General features: G+C 46.6%; 1 protein-coding gene and 1 pseudogene across 1 annotated transcript; both read left to right on the top strand.

Annotated features, from left to right (window-relative positions):
* Nucleotides 1-319: 319 nt before the first annotated feature.
* LOC125540386 (K(+) efflux antiporter 2, chloroplastic-like) lies at nucleotides 320-10,194 on the top strand. Its single transcript, XM_048703997.1, has 21 exons — nucleotides 320-569; nucleotides 837-2,305; nucleotides 2,521-2,689; nucleotides 2,821-2,911; nucleotides 3,010-3,146; nucleotides 3,221-3,280; nucleotides 3,357-3,476; nucleotides 3,763-3,831; nucleotides 4,051-4,116; nucleotides 4,427-4,516; nucleotides 4,733-4,837; nucleotides 4,915-5,043; nucleotides 5,704-5,913; nucleotides 6,061-6,210; nucleotides 7,481-7,534; nucleotides 7,613-7,671; nucleotides 8,208-8,274; nucleotides 8,349-8,525; nucleotides 8,981-9,037; nucleotides 9,132-9,206; nucleotides 9,750-10,194. The coding sequence occupies exons 2-21, from the start codon at nucleotides 849-851 to the stop codon at nucleotides 9,864-9,866; spliced, it is 3,459 nt and encodes a 1,152-aa protein (XP_048559954.1). The 5' UTR covers nucleotides 320-569; nucleotides 837-848; the 3' UTR covers nucleotides 9,867-10,194.
* A 2,274-nt stretch (nucleotides 10,195-12,468) lies between these two features.
* Nucleotides 12,469-13,601, top strand: LOC125538445 (annotated as a pseudogene).
* Nucleotides 13,602-15,062: the final 1,461 nt, after the last annotated feature.

The raw sequence follows: 15,062 nt of genomic DNA, 5'->3' as shown, positions 1-15,062 counted from the left end.
AAACGTGGGAGTGGCCTTTGCGAGAGGTACACCCTTTAACTCATGATTTCGGGAAAATCCCCTAAACTCTGATGCCAAACGAGGCCTTAATGTTAAACCAAACCCAGCCCAGCCCAGGCCAGAAGGAGGGGGAAAGCGATGGACCAACCCCGGCCCGATCCGATCCGATCCTTCTTCTCAGTCGTATAGCCCAGGCCAGAAGAAGAGGAATATCCCGTTACGCCGCGAGCATTTCCCTGCTGGCCCACAGGAAGGAATCGCAGGAGGTCGCAACCCGCACGCACGCACGCACACGACGACGACCATAGAGGGAGGCTAATCTGCAGTGCACACACGCAGCCTCGTCTCCTCCGTTCGCAGCGGCAGCAGCAAGAGAAGAGGCGGCCGGCCCTCCCAGCCCCCAAAGAGCGAGTGAAGAGAAGAAGCAGAGCCGAAATGAGGCGCCCCCTCCCTCTCCTACTCCTCTCCTGACAAACCTCCCCCCTCCAAACCCCCTTCCCCTTGGTTCGTCCGCCCGCCGTCTCGGACTCCACGGCCGCCCCGCCCCGCCCCGCCCCGCCGCCCCACCGGTAAGTGCGCCGCCCCTCCCCCGACCCCTCCCCCGTCGCTCGATTCCGCCGGATTCATTCCCCCGCTCGGCTCCAATCCACGGCCGCCCCCCCATTTTTCTCTTAGGATTTTTCTTCTCCTCCATGGAGAACCCGTCGCCGCCCGATTTGACCAGCGCCATTTCCGGCGGTGTTTAACTCTCCCGGCGCACTGTCTGTCTACCCAATAATGCCGCCCGCCTACCCTGAATCCTGATTTTCGATTGCGTCTCTTCTCTGCCCCCGCAGGTGCAGGAGGGGATGGATTTGTCCAGGTTCGCGTCTCCGCGCCCGCCGGGCCTGCAGATCGGCGCCGCCGCCTCTCTCCGGGGGGCCTGCTCGCTGCGCCGACCTCGGCACAGAGGCGGAGTCCACGGCGGCGGGGGCGGGAACCTCATGGTCGCCTCGGCTCTCCGCGGCTCAAGCAGCGGCCTCTTCTATGCCGCCCCAAACCACGGGGGCTCGGCCCGTCTCAGCCTCAGAGGGAAGACCGCTCCGCCACCGCGGTGCCAGGGCAACGACTCGCTGGCCTACGTGGACGGCCCGCTGGAGGGCACCAAGGGCAGCAGCGACGGCGGCGACGAGCCGGGCACCACATCGGGGTCCGACGCCGAGGAGAGGGCCCGCAGCGCCGCCGTCGACGTCGACGACCTCCGTGACCTGCTGAACAAGGCCAGGAAGGAGCTGGAGGTGGCCAGGCTCAACAGCACCATGTTCGAGGGCAAGGCGCAGCGCATATCCGAGTCGGCCATCGCGCTCAAGGACCGCGCCGACAGTGCCCAGACCGAGGTGTCCGCCGCCGTGGCCACCGTGCAGGAGATCATCAGCAAGGAGGACGACGCCAAGGAGGCCGTCCGCAAGGCCACCATGGCGCTCTCCATGGCCGAGGCCCGGCTGCAGCTTGCCGCGGAGGCGCTGGACGCCAAGAGGGGCTCCGTCGGGCAGCTGGAGGTCAGCCTCGACGATGTTGAGGAGGAGGCGCTTGCTTCTGCTCAGGAGGAGATTAAGGGGTGCCAAGCCAGCTTGTCGAAATGCGAGGAGGAGCTCGGGCGGGTACAGGGGAAGAAGATGGAGCTGCAGAAGGAGGTTGACAGGCTGACCGAGCTCGCCGAGAGGGCTCTCCTGGACGCCTCCAAGGCCGAGGAGGATGTTTCCAATATAATGGTGTTGGCTGAGCAGGCCGTGGCTCTTGAGATGGAAGCGGCCAAGCGCGTGAATGACGCGGAGCTGGCGTTACAGAAGGCGGAGAAGGCGGTCGAGTCCGTTGTGGAGCTGGTGCCAGCTGCTGATGGGCACATGAGTGACGAAGAGGACGATCTTTCTGATGTTTATGACTATAGCGGTGACGGCATGGCTGACATTTCTGAAAGGGATGAGGTGTCAAATGTCGAGCGTTTGATGCAGATTAGCGACTTGGCTGCTGAAGGCATCGAGCCGCTTGAACCGTCTAATGAAATGCCTGTTGAAGAACGCAGTGACAAGTTGCTTGTTGAGCCTCAGAAAGAAGCTGAACCTGATGTAGATAAGTCAAAGCAAGGGAAGAAGCAGGAGTCTTCCAAATCATCGTTGAAGAGGTCGTCTCGTTTTTTCTCGGCGTCTTTCTTCTCCTCCAAATCGGATGGAGAATTTACACCTACATCCGTATTCCGAGGGCTAATGAAATCAGCAAGAAAACAAGCACCAGCTCTTGTTGCCGGGATACTGCTTCTTGGCGCAGGGTGAGTTTCATGGTAACTGATATATACATTTTCTTGGCTTCTGTTTTGCAGTAAAGATTTGATTTCGCATATCTCCATCTGTTTACCTTGTATACTCTTCTAGTATGCCCATTTGTTGACCTGTGGAATAAATATAACCGTGCGTGGGTGCTTCCTTTTACAGTAGTTGAACCAGCTCTTCCTCAAATGACGATTTCCTTGTGTGTGTACCATAGGGCATTCTTCTTCAATAGAGCTGAGAAGAATAGTCAATTGTTTCAGCAGCCAGGCATAACCACCACAAGTATTGAAGAAGTTACCTCCACTGCAAAGCCCATAGTTCGCGAGATACGGCAGTTACCACAAAGAATAAAGAAGCTAATTGAGCTCTTACCTCATCAAGAGGTATTTATCCCTGTTTAATCTGAACCTGTATATCAGTGAGTTTCATAATTCATTTGTCTGACCACTCTATTACCGCTCATGTAAACTAATTTGAAGTTTAGCTTCCTTACGCCCTTTATTGCCCTATTCAGGTAAATGAGGAAGAAGCTTCGCTTTTTGACGTACTATATTTGCTGCTGGCCAGTGTTGTTTTTGTACCATTATTCCAGAAAATACCTGGAGGTGAGATATGTTTATCTGCTATGTGTATGTACCTTGATAAGAACCACTATATTTGTATGCTCACTTGCTCAGTTATTATATGCACTTTGATATCCTAGGTAGTCCTGTTCTTGGATATCTTGCTGCTGGTGTCCTCATTGGTCCCTATGGTCTTTCTATCATCCGCAATGTCCATGGAACAAAGGCAATTGCTGAATTTGGAGTCGTGTTCTTGTTATTCAACATTGGCCTTGAGGTACAAGCTGAGTGGTTCTAAAGATTCTTTCTTCTTTCAGGAAGCATCAGTTTAATATATTTTTGTATCTGCAGCTTTCTGTGGAAAGGTTAAGTTCGATGAAGAAGTATGTCTTTGGATTAGGCTCTGCTCAGGTAATTTCAATGCCTATGTAATCATCAAGCAGTTGTCCATGCAGATTACTCCCTGACAAATTGTAACAATCGACAGGTGTTGGTTACTACAGCAGTTGTTGGTCTGGCAGCTCACCGTTTTGCAGCACTACCAGGACCAGCGGCAATTGTTGTTGGGAGTGGTTTGGCTCTATCATCCACAGCTGTCGTCTTGCAAGTATGATTTGTAACCGGCAATTATCTTATTTATTGAATTTTGCTAGGTTGGTTTTCAGCACAAGTCAATTATCACAATCAAATGAAGTTGTTCATCAGAAGCAATTTCTTCAGGGAATAAGTAGATTGGCCGGATTTATGTTGTGGTCATACTTTGAATATTCAGGCGTAGACTTGGTTTATTGAAGTGCTTTCTTTCGTCTACATATTTATCTGCATTCTTCAAAATTCTATCAGAATCTTTTGTTGCTCTGCTGTTGAGTACTTGCTGTTTTTTGCTTCGCCAGGTACTACAAGAGCGTGGGGAGAGCACATCACGACATGGACGCGCCACATTTTCTGTGCTACTTTTCCAGGTACAATTTCAGCATGGTCTGACATATACCTTTTCAGGGCTCTCTCCTTATGTTATTGCCATTGTACTTTATCATGCCCCTTCGGTGATGTTCATAAGCTTTGTTTTTTGGCCATGGGTACAGTTGTAGTATCTCATTTTAGTGAAAGAAATGAGCCGACCTTTTGATAATGGCAACCTTGCACTTCTTTTTAACAGATGTTTCTTAATTTGTATCCAGGATCTGGCCGTGGTGGTTCTGTTGATATTGATCCCACTCATATCACCTAATTCTTCAAAAGGAGGGGTAAGCTTTTTATGTCATGTGCTTTTCCCTTGTCGAGCTAGCACATTTTTTTTCTTGATGCACACCATTTTACACATTTTTCAAAGAATCCACATCACATAAACTGCTCACCCAAGTTTCTGAACTCTCTTCTCTGATTTTCACTTCTACCGAGCACTATAAAACCCATGTTCTTCCATAATGTTCTTGAATGTCCAGAGCTATGTGAACATGATGATATTTCATTGCACTAATGTCCAGAGCCATGTGTTTAGCCTTTCTGTTTGAACAGTACGGGTATGGCCCTTGATACCTTCTCTGCTTCTTACAGGTTGGTTTCCAAGCAATATTGGAAGCTATGGGAATGGCTGCGGTAAAGGCAATAGCTGCTATAACTGCCATCATTGCTGGAGGTCGTTTGGTGAGTTGTATATTCGTTCATTTTAGTTGGCATGCTTATCTTATGAGAAACTTTGCATAACTCTTTCTTAACTGCCAGCTTGACAAGCACACATACATACCACACATTTATGTATAGCTGCCGCTGTTGTGTGTGCGTTTTAGTCCTTTTATTTTGCACCTGCATTTGTTATAATTTGATTGTACCTGTTTGACTCACATTTTCGTTGTTGAACAGTTCCTTCGGCCAATTTACAGGCAAATTGCTGAAAATCGGAATGCTGAGATATTTTCAGCAAATACTCTCCTTGTTATATTTGGGACAAGTCTTCTTACTGCTCGGGTATGTATTTTATTTGATTAATTCTGAGCCTGCTTTCCTGAAATCTACGTCTCATATTGTTGTACATTTCTTTATAGGCTGGCTTATCGATGGCACTGGGAGCATTTTTGGCTGGTTTGTTGTTAGCAGAAACAGAGTTCTCCTTGCAGGTTGAGTCGGATATTGCTCCTTACCGTGGCCTTCTGTTAGGTCTATTCTTTATGACGGTGAGGGCTCTGAAGACAATCTCACTAGATATTAATTCCTGTAACCTATACCATTAGGATTTTGTTGCAGAGTGTACCATTCTTATATGATGGAGCAGATATATAATGCAGTTTTGCAGATACCATAATAGGTCAATTCTTGTTTATTAGTTCATTAGTCATGGAGTCATCGACATATGCATTGACCCACATGAAATCCTTATTCATTTCATTTAACTGTTCAATATTGAACCGTTTTCGCTCCACTCTAATCTTACTGCAGAATTTCGTTATTATTGCAAGTTTCTCGTATCATATATTTTAAATACAATTGATGATCATTTGTGCTATCTCAATTGATGCTGTCAACACGCAATAATATCTTATTTCTTTTCTAGCAGGCAACTTCATGTATTTCTTATTGTTTCAATATATTTTGCTCGTAGAGCTATTATTTCTTTCTTTCAACAACTTGCCATGCATAGAATCATAAGAATGCCACTAATTGGTGTCATATCACTTATGTTTGTCTTATTTTGGATTTACATGGCATTAACATTTCAGAAATTTGTTTCTTAAACATCAATGCTTGAATTACTTTAGAACATTTCTAATTCCTTTTGAAAGTTCCGACCATATTTGATACCTTCTTAATGCTTACCCTGGTTTGTTTCTTTCCAGGTTGGAATGTCTATTGACCCAAAGCTGTTTCTGTCAAACTTCCCAGCAGTCTCTTTGATATTAGGTCTCTTAATTATTGGAAAGACACTGTTAGTAACATTTATTGGTAGAGTGTTTGGAGTTTCCACCATAGCTGCTATTCGGGTTGGTCTTTTGCTTGCACCTGGTGGGGAGTTTGCTTTTGTTGCCTTTGGAGAAGCCGTTAACCAGGTATTGTATTTACTATTTTCTATGACTGTACCTCGTGTTTTGTGTTTTTCCTATTGTTTGCCTTATAGGCGATGAGATATTTCTTTCTCACACGTGAGTTTATTATGGGAGCAATAATTTTTATAAATGGCAACGGTGTCTTTGCAGGGTCTTCTATCGCCTCAATTATCGTCATTATTATTTTTGGTGGTTGGCCTTTCAATGGCTATGACACCATATTTAGCTGCTGGAGGGCAGTTTCTAGCATCAAAATTTGAGCAGCATGATGTCAGGAGTTTATTGCCAGTGGAAAGTGAGGTATATTCTTTCTTTCTTTTTGTCATTGGTCAGCTCAGCTATCACCTGTTGTTTTGGTTACCTTTATGGCTTTATCTCTAATCATGGCTTAATTAAAAAAACATTTTTCTTAGTCTAAATTTTAAAATAGTGAACCGTCATCTCTGACTTTGAGAATCCGTACTGTCAGAAAGTATGCCCAACTTCCTGCATTTACATGCACACCGCTGTGCATTCCTTGTGTTATGTGTATAATAAAGCCAGATAATGTATTTCTTTTTAAGTAACTGAGCAGCCTTAATAACTCAAACAGCATACATTAGAAGCCTTGTTAAGTACTCCCTCCGTTCTGATTTACTCGTCGTGGTTTTAGTTCAAATTTGAACTAAAACCACGACGAGTAAATCGGAATGGAGGGAGTATATATATGATATAGTAACTTTCAGTGTGTCAGTACTAAACTATTAGCACTAATGGCCATCTGTAAATTGGACATTTATTTTGAAAAGGAATTTGTTTGCATTTAATTTCTCAGTTATACTGGAGTAATAAAGTTTTTTCCTTACATGATGGTGCTGGTATCTTGAAAGAAATTTAATAACCACTTCTGAACCAACTAAACTGAAAGCAAGGTGCCCTTTGCCTGCCTCCATCTGAATATTGACGTTGATTGGTTGGTCACTTAGTGGATTGTATAGTTTGTTCTAATTTAGTGCCATTACTCGGCAAGGAACAGTCAGTTAATGCCTGTTTGCACAAAAATGTTATAGATATTATGTTTACAAGCAAAAGTTAGGCCAACATTGGTTAGAACAGGCATTGTTAATTGTTGCAAGTCATATGACCCCTGTCCCTGAAAACAATCACAAAAGCAAGGGAATAAGTAGTCCAAAAGCCAGTTAGGTCAGGGGCGCTGTATGCAAGCGGCTTGTTTTCCCCAATATAAGGAACTTTAGTTGATAAGTACTCCCTCCGTCCCAAAATTCTTGTCTTAGATTTGTCTAAATACGTATGTATCTAGTTACGTTTTAGTGTTAGATACATCCGTTTCTAGACAAATGTAAGACAAGAATTTTGGGACGGAGGGAGTAGTAATTGTATATGAGGTATTTGCCAGCTTAGTAGTATATGCCGGATGTGAAAAATACCCAAAGCAAGATAAGTTTGCTTCAAGTTAGAATATCATTACTTTTGTACAATCTCCTCTGCTTACAAGTGATATTACGGCATCTATTTAATTTCCTATAAGATGCTGATTCTCACTGAGCTATAATTTTGTTTGTTTGTGTAGACGGATGACTTGCAAGGCCATATTATTATTTTGGGATTTGGACGTGTTGGGCAGGTTTGTCATGCTATCCTCATGAGCTATTATATCTACTATGTTCAATAGTTTTGATAATACATCTTTTCCTTGTGCTAGATCATCGCCCAACTCCTGTCAGAACGGTTAATTCCATTTGTTGCGCTTGATGTTCGAAGGTATGGTACTGGATATGGAAATAACCTTATTTGTAACACAACTATTCAAATGTAGTGAAACATGTTTTCATTACTACAGTCAAGTGTTGATCCATGACTCCATGAGTATGGCTGCGATATGTATATCAATGCTTAAGTCTGCGAATTACTTTGCTAGTTTTAGGATTTAGCTATGCTGTGTACTAATGGTTGCTATCATGCTTCTTTGATGATTAACATGTAACTAGAGTTAAATTCTGCTATATCAGCAAACAGTATCTGTCGGCAAACCATCTTGAAGGATCCAGTAAGGTTGACTTGGAAACTAGGAAAATAGTAGCGACCCTGGAGTGATGGGTCTTACACCCTACTACTTCTAGTTACTGTTGGTTCCACTTCCATTATGATAGACCCATACAAACTAGTGTAATTTGGTTACCATTCTATCTATTTTAGTCTACTGCATTATGCTTGTTCAATAATCAATAGTCAATTTGTCAACCTATCTAATAAAGTCTAGTGCAGTTTCCACCATTTAATTCTGGGATACTTTTCAGTGATCGGGTGGCAGTTGGGCGCGCACTTGATCTACCAGTATATTTCGGTGATGCAGGAAGCAGAGAGGTATGCATAATTTTACAGAACTCAATTATACGCTTGTCAAAACACAGAAGCAATGATTTATTGGTTTTGGCTAGGTACTGCACAAAGTTGGAGCTGAGAGGGCATGTGCTGCTGCCATTACTTTAGATACTCCTGGTGCGAATTATAGAGCTGTATGGGCTCTGAGCAAATACTTTCCAAATGTGAAGACATTTGTCAGAGCACATGATGTTGATCATGGTGTTAATTTGGAGAAAGCTGGTGCATCAGCGGTAAGTAAACACCACAAAGCAATCTATTGTGTGGTCCTAAAACATTATTTTGGGCAACTTATATGACGAAAGGCCATGTGGTTTGGCTAATTATTTGGAATGTGAATGGTTTTATTAGTTTATCAGAACAAATTGCAATTCAGCAACCTGCCATGTGAAACACAGTGTTATAAAAGTCGATTTACTAGAATGTAAACAAGCGGGCGCCCCTACCTATTATGTACAATCGCTACTGGTGGGTGGGCTGAACACAGAATCATGTCAAAACCATTCATGACAAGTACAATTATTGTTCAATGCATTGGAAATCAAGAACTTAGTAGCCAACCTCCCTTGTGCTGTTCTTTCCATGTGTATTCTTGTCATTATCTACCCTGTTTTTCTAATCATATACTTTATCACCGTCAACTATGTTTATACAATTTATGATAAAACTGCATTCAAAACTTTTTTAGGTTGTCCCTGAGACCTTAGAACCAAGTCTTCAATTGGCTGCTGCTGTTCTTGCTCAAGTAAGCTCCGCTATTATTCTGTTCTGATGTGCTCATTCAGAAAAGTATTGAATTTGACGCATAAGCACCATTTTCTTCATGTACTGTATCACAGGCAAAACTTCCAATGTCCGAGATTGCAACAACCATCAACGAGTTCAGGAATCGTCATTTGTCAGAGCTTACGGAGGTGTGTGGTTGTATCATAACTTAGTGATCTTATCCTTAACACTTTAACCATAAAATTATTATGGATGACACAGCAGATAAAAAATATTTAAAAGATGCAATTGCTTTGAATTGAACATGATATAAAAATAGCTTGCAGTGAATTTTCATCATCTGTTATAGTAGCGCTTTGTGAAGAACTACTAGCCATTCGGTAAAGAGTAGTGCTACACAGCATATGGTCATTTGCATGATTTAAAATGAACTCCCCCCGTCCCATAATGTAAAGACGTTTTTTCACACTACTATGGGACGGAGGGAGTACTAGGTATTTCTCAAACATTTTTAGTGGAAAAATGCTAGTTCCAGATTTCATATTAATTCAGCGGAGTGGTTTGTTTGTCCATGTCTCAAAACTCAAAAGGACATTGTTGTCTGCTTCTTCGTTGACAATCCAGAAGGAACAACAATAAGTAGACGCGATGAATGCAATAGATGCTTATCAAGTTGCTGGGACAATAATAAATTTCTTCTGATTAACCGGTGGTGCTTGCTTTTTTCACAGCTTTGTTCTACAAGTGGGAGCTCCCTGGGCTACGGCTTCTCTCGAGTCATGTCGAAAACGAAGCCTGTGGTCTCTGACGACGAGAGCGACACCATTGATGGAGCCCTGGCGATCTGAGCCCACTACGCGAACGTAAAAGGCTCTGCCTCCCTTGTCCTCCTCCCAGGGCTGTACAGTAGATGTGTTCGCGTATAGAAAGGTAGCAAAAATAATAGTCCGAGCGTACGATTGTTACCGATCTTGGCAACATTTTAGCTCTTCCATTTTTGGCATGGTAGGACATTTGTTTCTTTTTTCTTTTCCAGACCACTGTTTCTTCCTTTTTTTTCTTTCGAGCCCTGTTACTTCCCGTCAAGTAGACGGTGGAAGATTTGGTTATCAGGGTTGCATGCAGGACACTGAGAATTTTGCAGAAAGTGTCTGCCATTTTGCGTTTGCTGTTCTACTCTACTCTTATCCAAGTTTTTGATTTTCTTTCTTTACAGAAGTTGAGAAAGGTATTGCTTCTTGCATTGGCCTCTGTTCTTTATTTTTGTCCCAGACTTGGGAGATGACCTAGATTTTAGTAGACATACGTTAATTACTTTTCAATGTAAATTATGGCAAAATATATTTCATGACCACTTCAATTTTTTTGGATAGTTAAATGGGGTTTATCAAACTGTGGGCATGTTTTTGTTTTCTTATCTAATTAATAGAGTTGTTGTATAGTACCCTTGTGAATTATGACAGACTCGGAATAGATCTGTCGGGGGCCGCCTTGGCCTGCTGGTCGCGGATGAAGAAGTGGAAAAGCAGTAGCACGAGTGGCTCCTCCGCAGCACAAGGAGTCAAGGACCATAGAGGGATGCGACTGAGCTAGCTCGATGCCAAGCTCAACGAGAAACTTCTCGGCGAAGGGGTGCAGAGGAATGCAGGCAAACACTGCAATGGAGCCCGGGTGCTGCTCTCGTGAGAAGTGATGCTTGTCTCGGTCAAGAAGAACCCCCCATACCAGTAGGGAAGCATCCCACGGGCTTTAGAGCGCCGAGGTCGTTGGCATCCATAGAGGACGGATTAAGAAGGTTACTCTCCGGCTCATCCATCCATGACTTCCTCTTAGTCGCCGTCTTTCTTGATCTTCGATTGTGTACCAAAGCCAGGGCTTTTGCCACCAGAGCCCCTGCTCCATCCCGCAGAGGAGTTGCCCTTCTGATCGAAGCAGTGTGTTGAAGGATCATGAGCGTCACACCTAGAAATGAGAACGCGCTTAAAAGACCAAGCATCATGAGGAAGGTAGGAATGCCACTGTCCCTCGGCCCCCCACCTCCAGCGCGCTCTCTCTCTCTCTCCCATGCCATTTTTTTCTTTTCTTTTCTAGGTTTTTTCTTGTTGGCTTTTCTAATTTTGCCGTTTATTTTTTAATACTGTTTTAAAAAATTTACCCTTTTATACCTTGCCACTATTTTCATATTTGTGGACAGATTTTAAATTCATGACCATTTTTTCGGATCTCAAATATTCTTTGAACTTGCAATTTTATTTTTTGAAATTCATGATCATTCTAACAGACTGGTTTTAAACTCGCCAGCTTGTTTTTGAAGTCATGAACATATTTTGATATTCATTATTTTTTAATCCACAATCATTTTTTGAACTTGGGATATTTTTTTGACTCCATGATTTTTTAAAAATAATCATGAGATTTTTTTTTCAAATTCGTGATACGTTTTCAGTACATTTTTTGAGGAATATATGTTTTCAGTAAACTTGTGACACGGCTTTCTCTCCCTGGCCGGGCTAAGAAGTAGAATGTCATCCTCCTCTCTTGCTGCAGATCTCTAACACAATTCCTTTTGCTAAAAAAAGAAAAAAAAAACGCTAACGCTGTGTTTGGATGTCTGTATTAGAGGGCTCCGTATTGAATTGGGTGGAATACCAATTCAGCCATGAAACTGTAATGGGTACAATACGAATTCCTTTGTTTGGTTGGTCGCTGAATTGAAGCATGGAATCCTAGTTAGGTTTCAATTCCAAATCATGTTTGGATGGCAAACTTTAGAATTGCATATTGACATGCTTTGCTCTACATGTATCAAATGAAATCTTCGCAGCATATTTGATTAAAAACTAACATATACTGTTTACTTCAGAGGCTTTGGTTTCATCACCAGCTCTGCACAATACTGCATCTTCCTGTTCTTGAGCACAATACAAGATCCGCACACAAGCACGAACGCTACACAAATCTGTTTACTTTGTAAACCTACACAGTACAAGAACAACACACAAGCACTAGCACTGTACAACACTGCATCTTCTTGTTCTTGAGCAACTCAGAGGCTTTGGCTTCATCACCTATGAATCAGAAGATGCAGTGGATAAGGCGCTGGACAAGAACAACATACAAGCACCAGCGCCACCCCCTAGACCTGCTCCGTAGCCAGCCGTCGACCTCCTGAGCCTGCCCCAGCGGCAGCCGCCAACCTCCTAACCTGGCCCCATCGCCAGCCTCCTGGATCCAGCAGTCAGCGCGTCCAAGTTTGGGAGGGCTACCTCGCCGGCCGGAGGAGCGCAGGGAAGAACAAATCAGCAAGGCTAGGGGAGGGCAACCTCACCGGAGGAGATGGAGAGGCGGGGAGGAGGGGACGGACCGGCGGCGGAGGGCACCGATGGCCGCCGCGCTGGAGGCGGCGCAGGGCGCTGTGGTGGAGTCAACCGGGCTCTGCCGGTGGAGTGGATAGGGGAGAGGGCCAGGAGCCCTGGACGCGGCCGTCGGTGCCCGCATCGACCTCGGCTGGCCGCACGGATCTCGCGTTACTCCCCCGCGATTATCGCCGCCTCATCGATTTCTTTTTCTTTTCGGGAGAACGAACCGGTATGTTTTGCGGGAGATTGGAGCGAGGTGAATTCAGCAGAAATCGGAGCCTCCGGGGTCCGTATTGTAGGAGGGTGCATTCGCGTGTGAGGGGGTAGGCTCTGTATTGGGCCAGGTTTCCATGCTTTAATACAGAGCACATCCAAACGGCTGAATTGGACTTCTATCGATACCAAATCAGTTTCTGAGCCTCAATACAGACATCCAAACGCAGTGTAACAGAATTCATCGTTGAGACCCAGACCCACACCCTGATCTAGCGAACGAGTAGCGGCCAGCATGGCAGCACCGCTGCCGGCGCTCCCAGGGGAGCTCGTCGAAGAGATCCTCCTTCGCCTCCCACCCGACGACCCCGCCTGCCTCCTCCGCGCCTCCCTCGTCTGCAAGGACCGGGGCAACAGCGTCTCCGGCCCCGGCTTCCGCCGCCGCCTCCACGAGCTCCACGGGGCACCCTCCGTGCTCGGCCTCCTCCACGGCAACCCCAGCCAGCGCTTCATCCCCACCACGGCCTCTCCCTTCTCCCTCTCGCCGCCCCGGATCACCGCTCCAGGCGGTAACTCGACTGCCGCCACGGCCGTGCCCTCTTCCTCCAGGACGCCAAGGAACTCCTCGTGTGGGAGCCAATCACGGGCTCCCAGCGGCGCGTACCTCTGCCTGCGGCGTTCGAGCGCGGCTACTCGACTGCGGCCGTGTTCTGCGCGGCGGATGGGTGCGACCATCGCGACTGCCTCGGGGGCCCTTTCCATGTGCTGTTCGTCTTCTCCTCTGATGACGATGACGATGAGTTTGCCACGTCCCTTTCCGCGTGCTTATACTCGTCGGAGACCCGTGCCTGGGGCCAGCTGACTTCGGCACAAGCCATGTTAGTGGAATTCATTGAATATTCTAGCGTGCTCGTTGCCAGCTCTCTGCTCTACTTCATCTTCTACGTCATCGGGCGGTGGGGGTCGATCCTCGAGTATGAGAGTTATTTACCTAAAACCACCACATTATAGGCTAGGGTAACAGATTAGTATCACATTTGAGTCAAAGCACAAAAAACCATCAATAATGGGGCTAATCTGTAACGCCGAGCACTGATAGTCGAATTTACTCACGAAAACAGCGAAACCGACAGGTAGGGCCCACATGTCGAGACGATGTGGCATGCCTATCTGGACAATTTGCTGAGGTGGATGTAGGTCCCATCTGTCATCCTCACGCACCTCCTCCTTTCTCCTCTCTGTCTTTTTTCTCTCTTCAACCAGCGAACACAAAGGACCTCGCCAGTGGCCATGCTCAGGCTGGACCCATGCCTCCGCCGCCATGGTCGGCCGCCACGGTCGTCCCCGCCGGCAGCCCAACGCCTGACGAGACGCCGCGTCCCCCGCCATCAACCTCCTCCTCTCTTCCAGGCCGCTCCGGCGATGCGCGCCTCGCCCCGAGCAGCACCACTCGGGCCGGTTGCCTTGCCGGCCGCCGCTTGCTCCGGATGTGGACGCCCGCAACCCCACTTCCATGGATCTGGTGCCCAGGACCCGTACGGCGTCCGCATCGGCCGCCGGAGTCCACACCCCCACGGAGCCCATAGCAGCTCCTCCCCGATCCGCGGTCGCCGCCGGCCACCATTCTCATGGCGAGAGACCACTCCAAGCCCCACCATCTTGTCTGGGAGCACCGGAATGCCTCCCTAAGCACCCGTACTGGAGTTCTTGGACCCGGACGTCCAAAATTGGCCACGCCGCGGTCGTCTTCTTCACGTCCGACCACGAACGTGCCTCGATCTCCTGCTCCGGTGAATCCCTGCGCCTCGCAACTAGTCCCTAGGCTTCGACACGTCCTCTTGATGCCTTCGCCGCCAACACCGGCAAGCTGCGAGTCCCCAAGCCGTCTTCCTCGCCTCACCATGCTTCGTCGGCCGCTGCCGCTCACGAGGATGTTGCTCCAGTGCTACCTCCCCGCGTCCGAGCACGCATACGTGCTGAAGGTGAGTACCGCGCCCCTTCCCCGCGCCATGGCATGCTGTGCCTTCGTCAGTGACCAGAGGATGAACGCACTGAAGGTGCTCGATGGAATGCCTGATAGAAAGAATGTTGTGAAGAAGATGACCCTCTAGTCATTGACAGGTGGGGCCCAAGTCTCATTTGCCACATCGGTCGGTCAAAGTTTTTGGTCTTCGCCACGTCAGCCCGACAAGTGGGGCCAACCTGTCAGTTTCACTGTTTTCGTGAGCTTATCGGAGAATTAGTGCTCGGAGTTATAGGTTAGGCGCAGAGTTGATGATTTTTTGTACCCTGACTCAAATGTGGTACCAAGTTGTTACCCTAGCCCATAATGTAGTGGTTTTGGGTAAATAACTCCGAGTATGACTTGTCAAGCCACTCACTGACTGTGTTCAGCGCACCCAGAGACAACGACAACCACTGCGACTCCCTATATAATCTCGTGCTCACAGAGGACGGCGAGCTAGGAATAAT

The sequence above is a fragment of the Triticum urartu genome, chromosome 2 (assembly GCF_003073215.2).
Source record: "Triticum urartu cultivar G1812 chromosome 2, Tu2.1, whole genome shotgun sequence".
Lineage (NCBI taxonomy): Eukaryota > Viridiplantae > Streptophyta > Magnoliopsida > Poales > Poaceae > Triticum > Triticum urartu.
This window is presented reverse-complemented; position numbering and strand designations above follow the sequence as displayed.

Coding starts and splice junctions, on each gene's coding strand:
- LOC125540386 (XM_048703997.1), top strand. CDS start 849: ATGGATTTGTCCAGGTTCGCGTCTCCGCGCCCGCCGGGCCTGCAGATC. Junction 7,535..7,612: donor GATTTGGACGTGTTGGGCAG/GTTTGTCATGCT, acceptor TCCTTGTGCTAG/ATCATCGCCCAACTCCTGTC. Junction 7,672..8,207: donor GTTGCGCTTGATGTTCGAAG/GTATGGTACTGG, acceptor GATACTTTTCAG/TGATCGGGTGGCAGTTGGGC.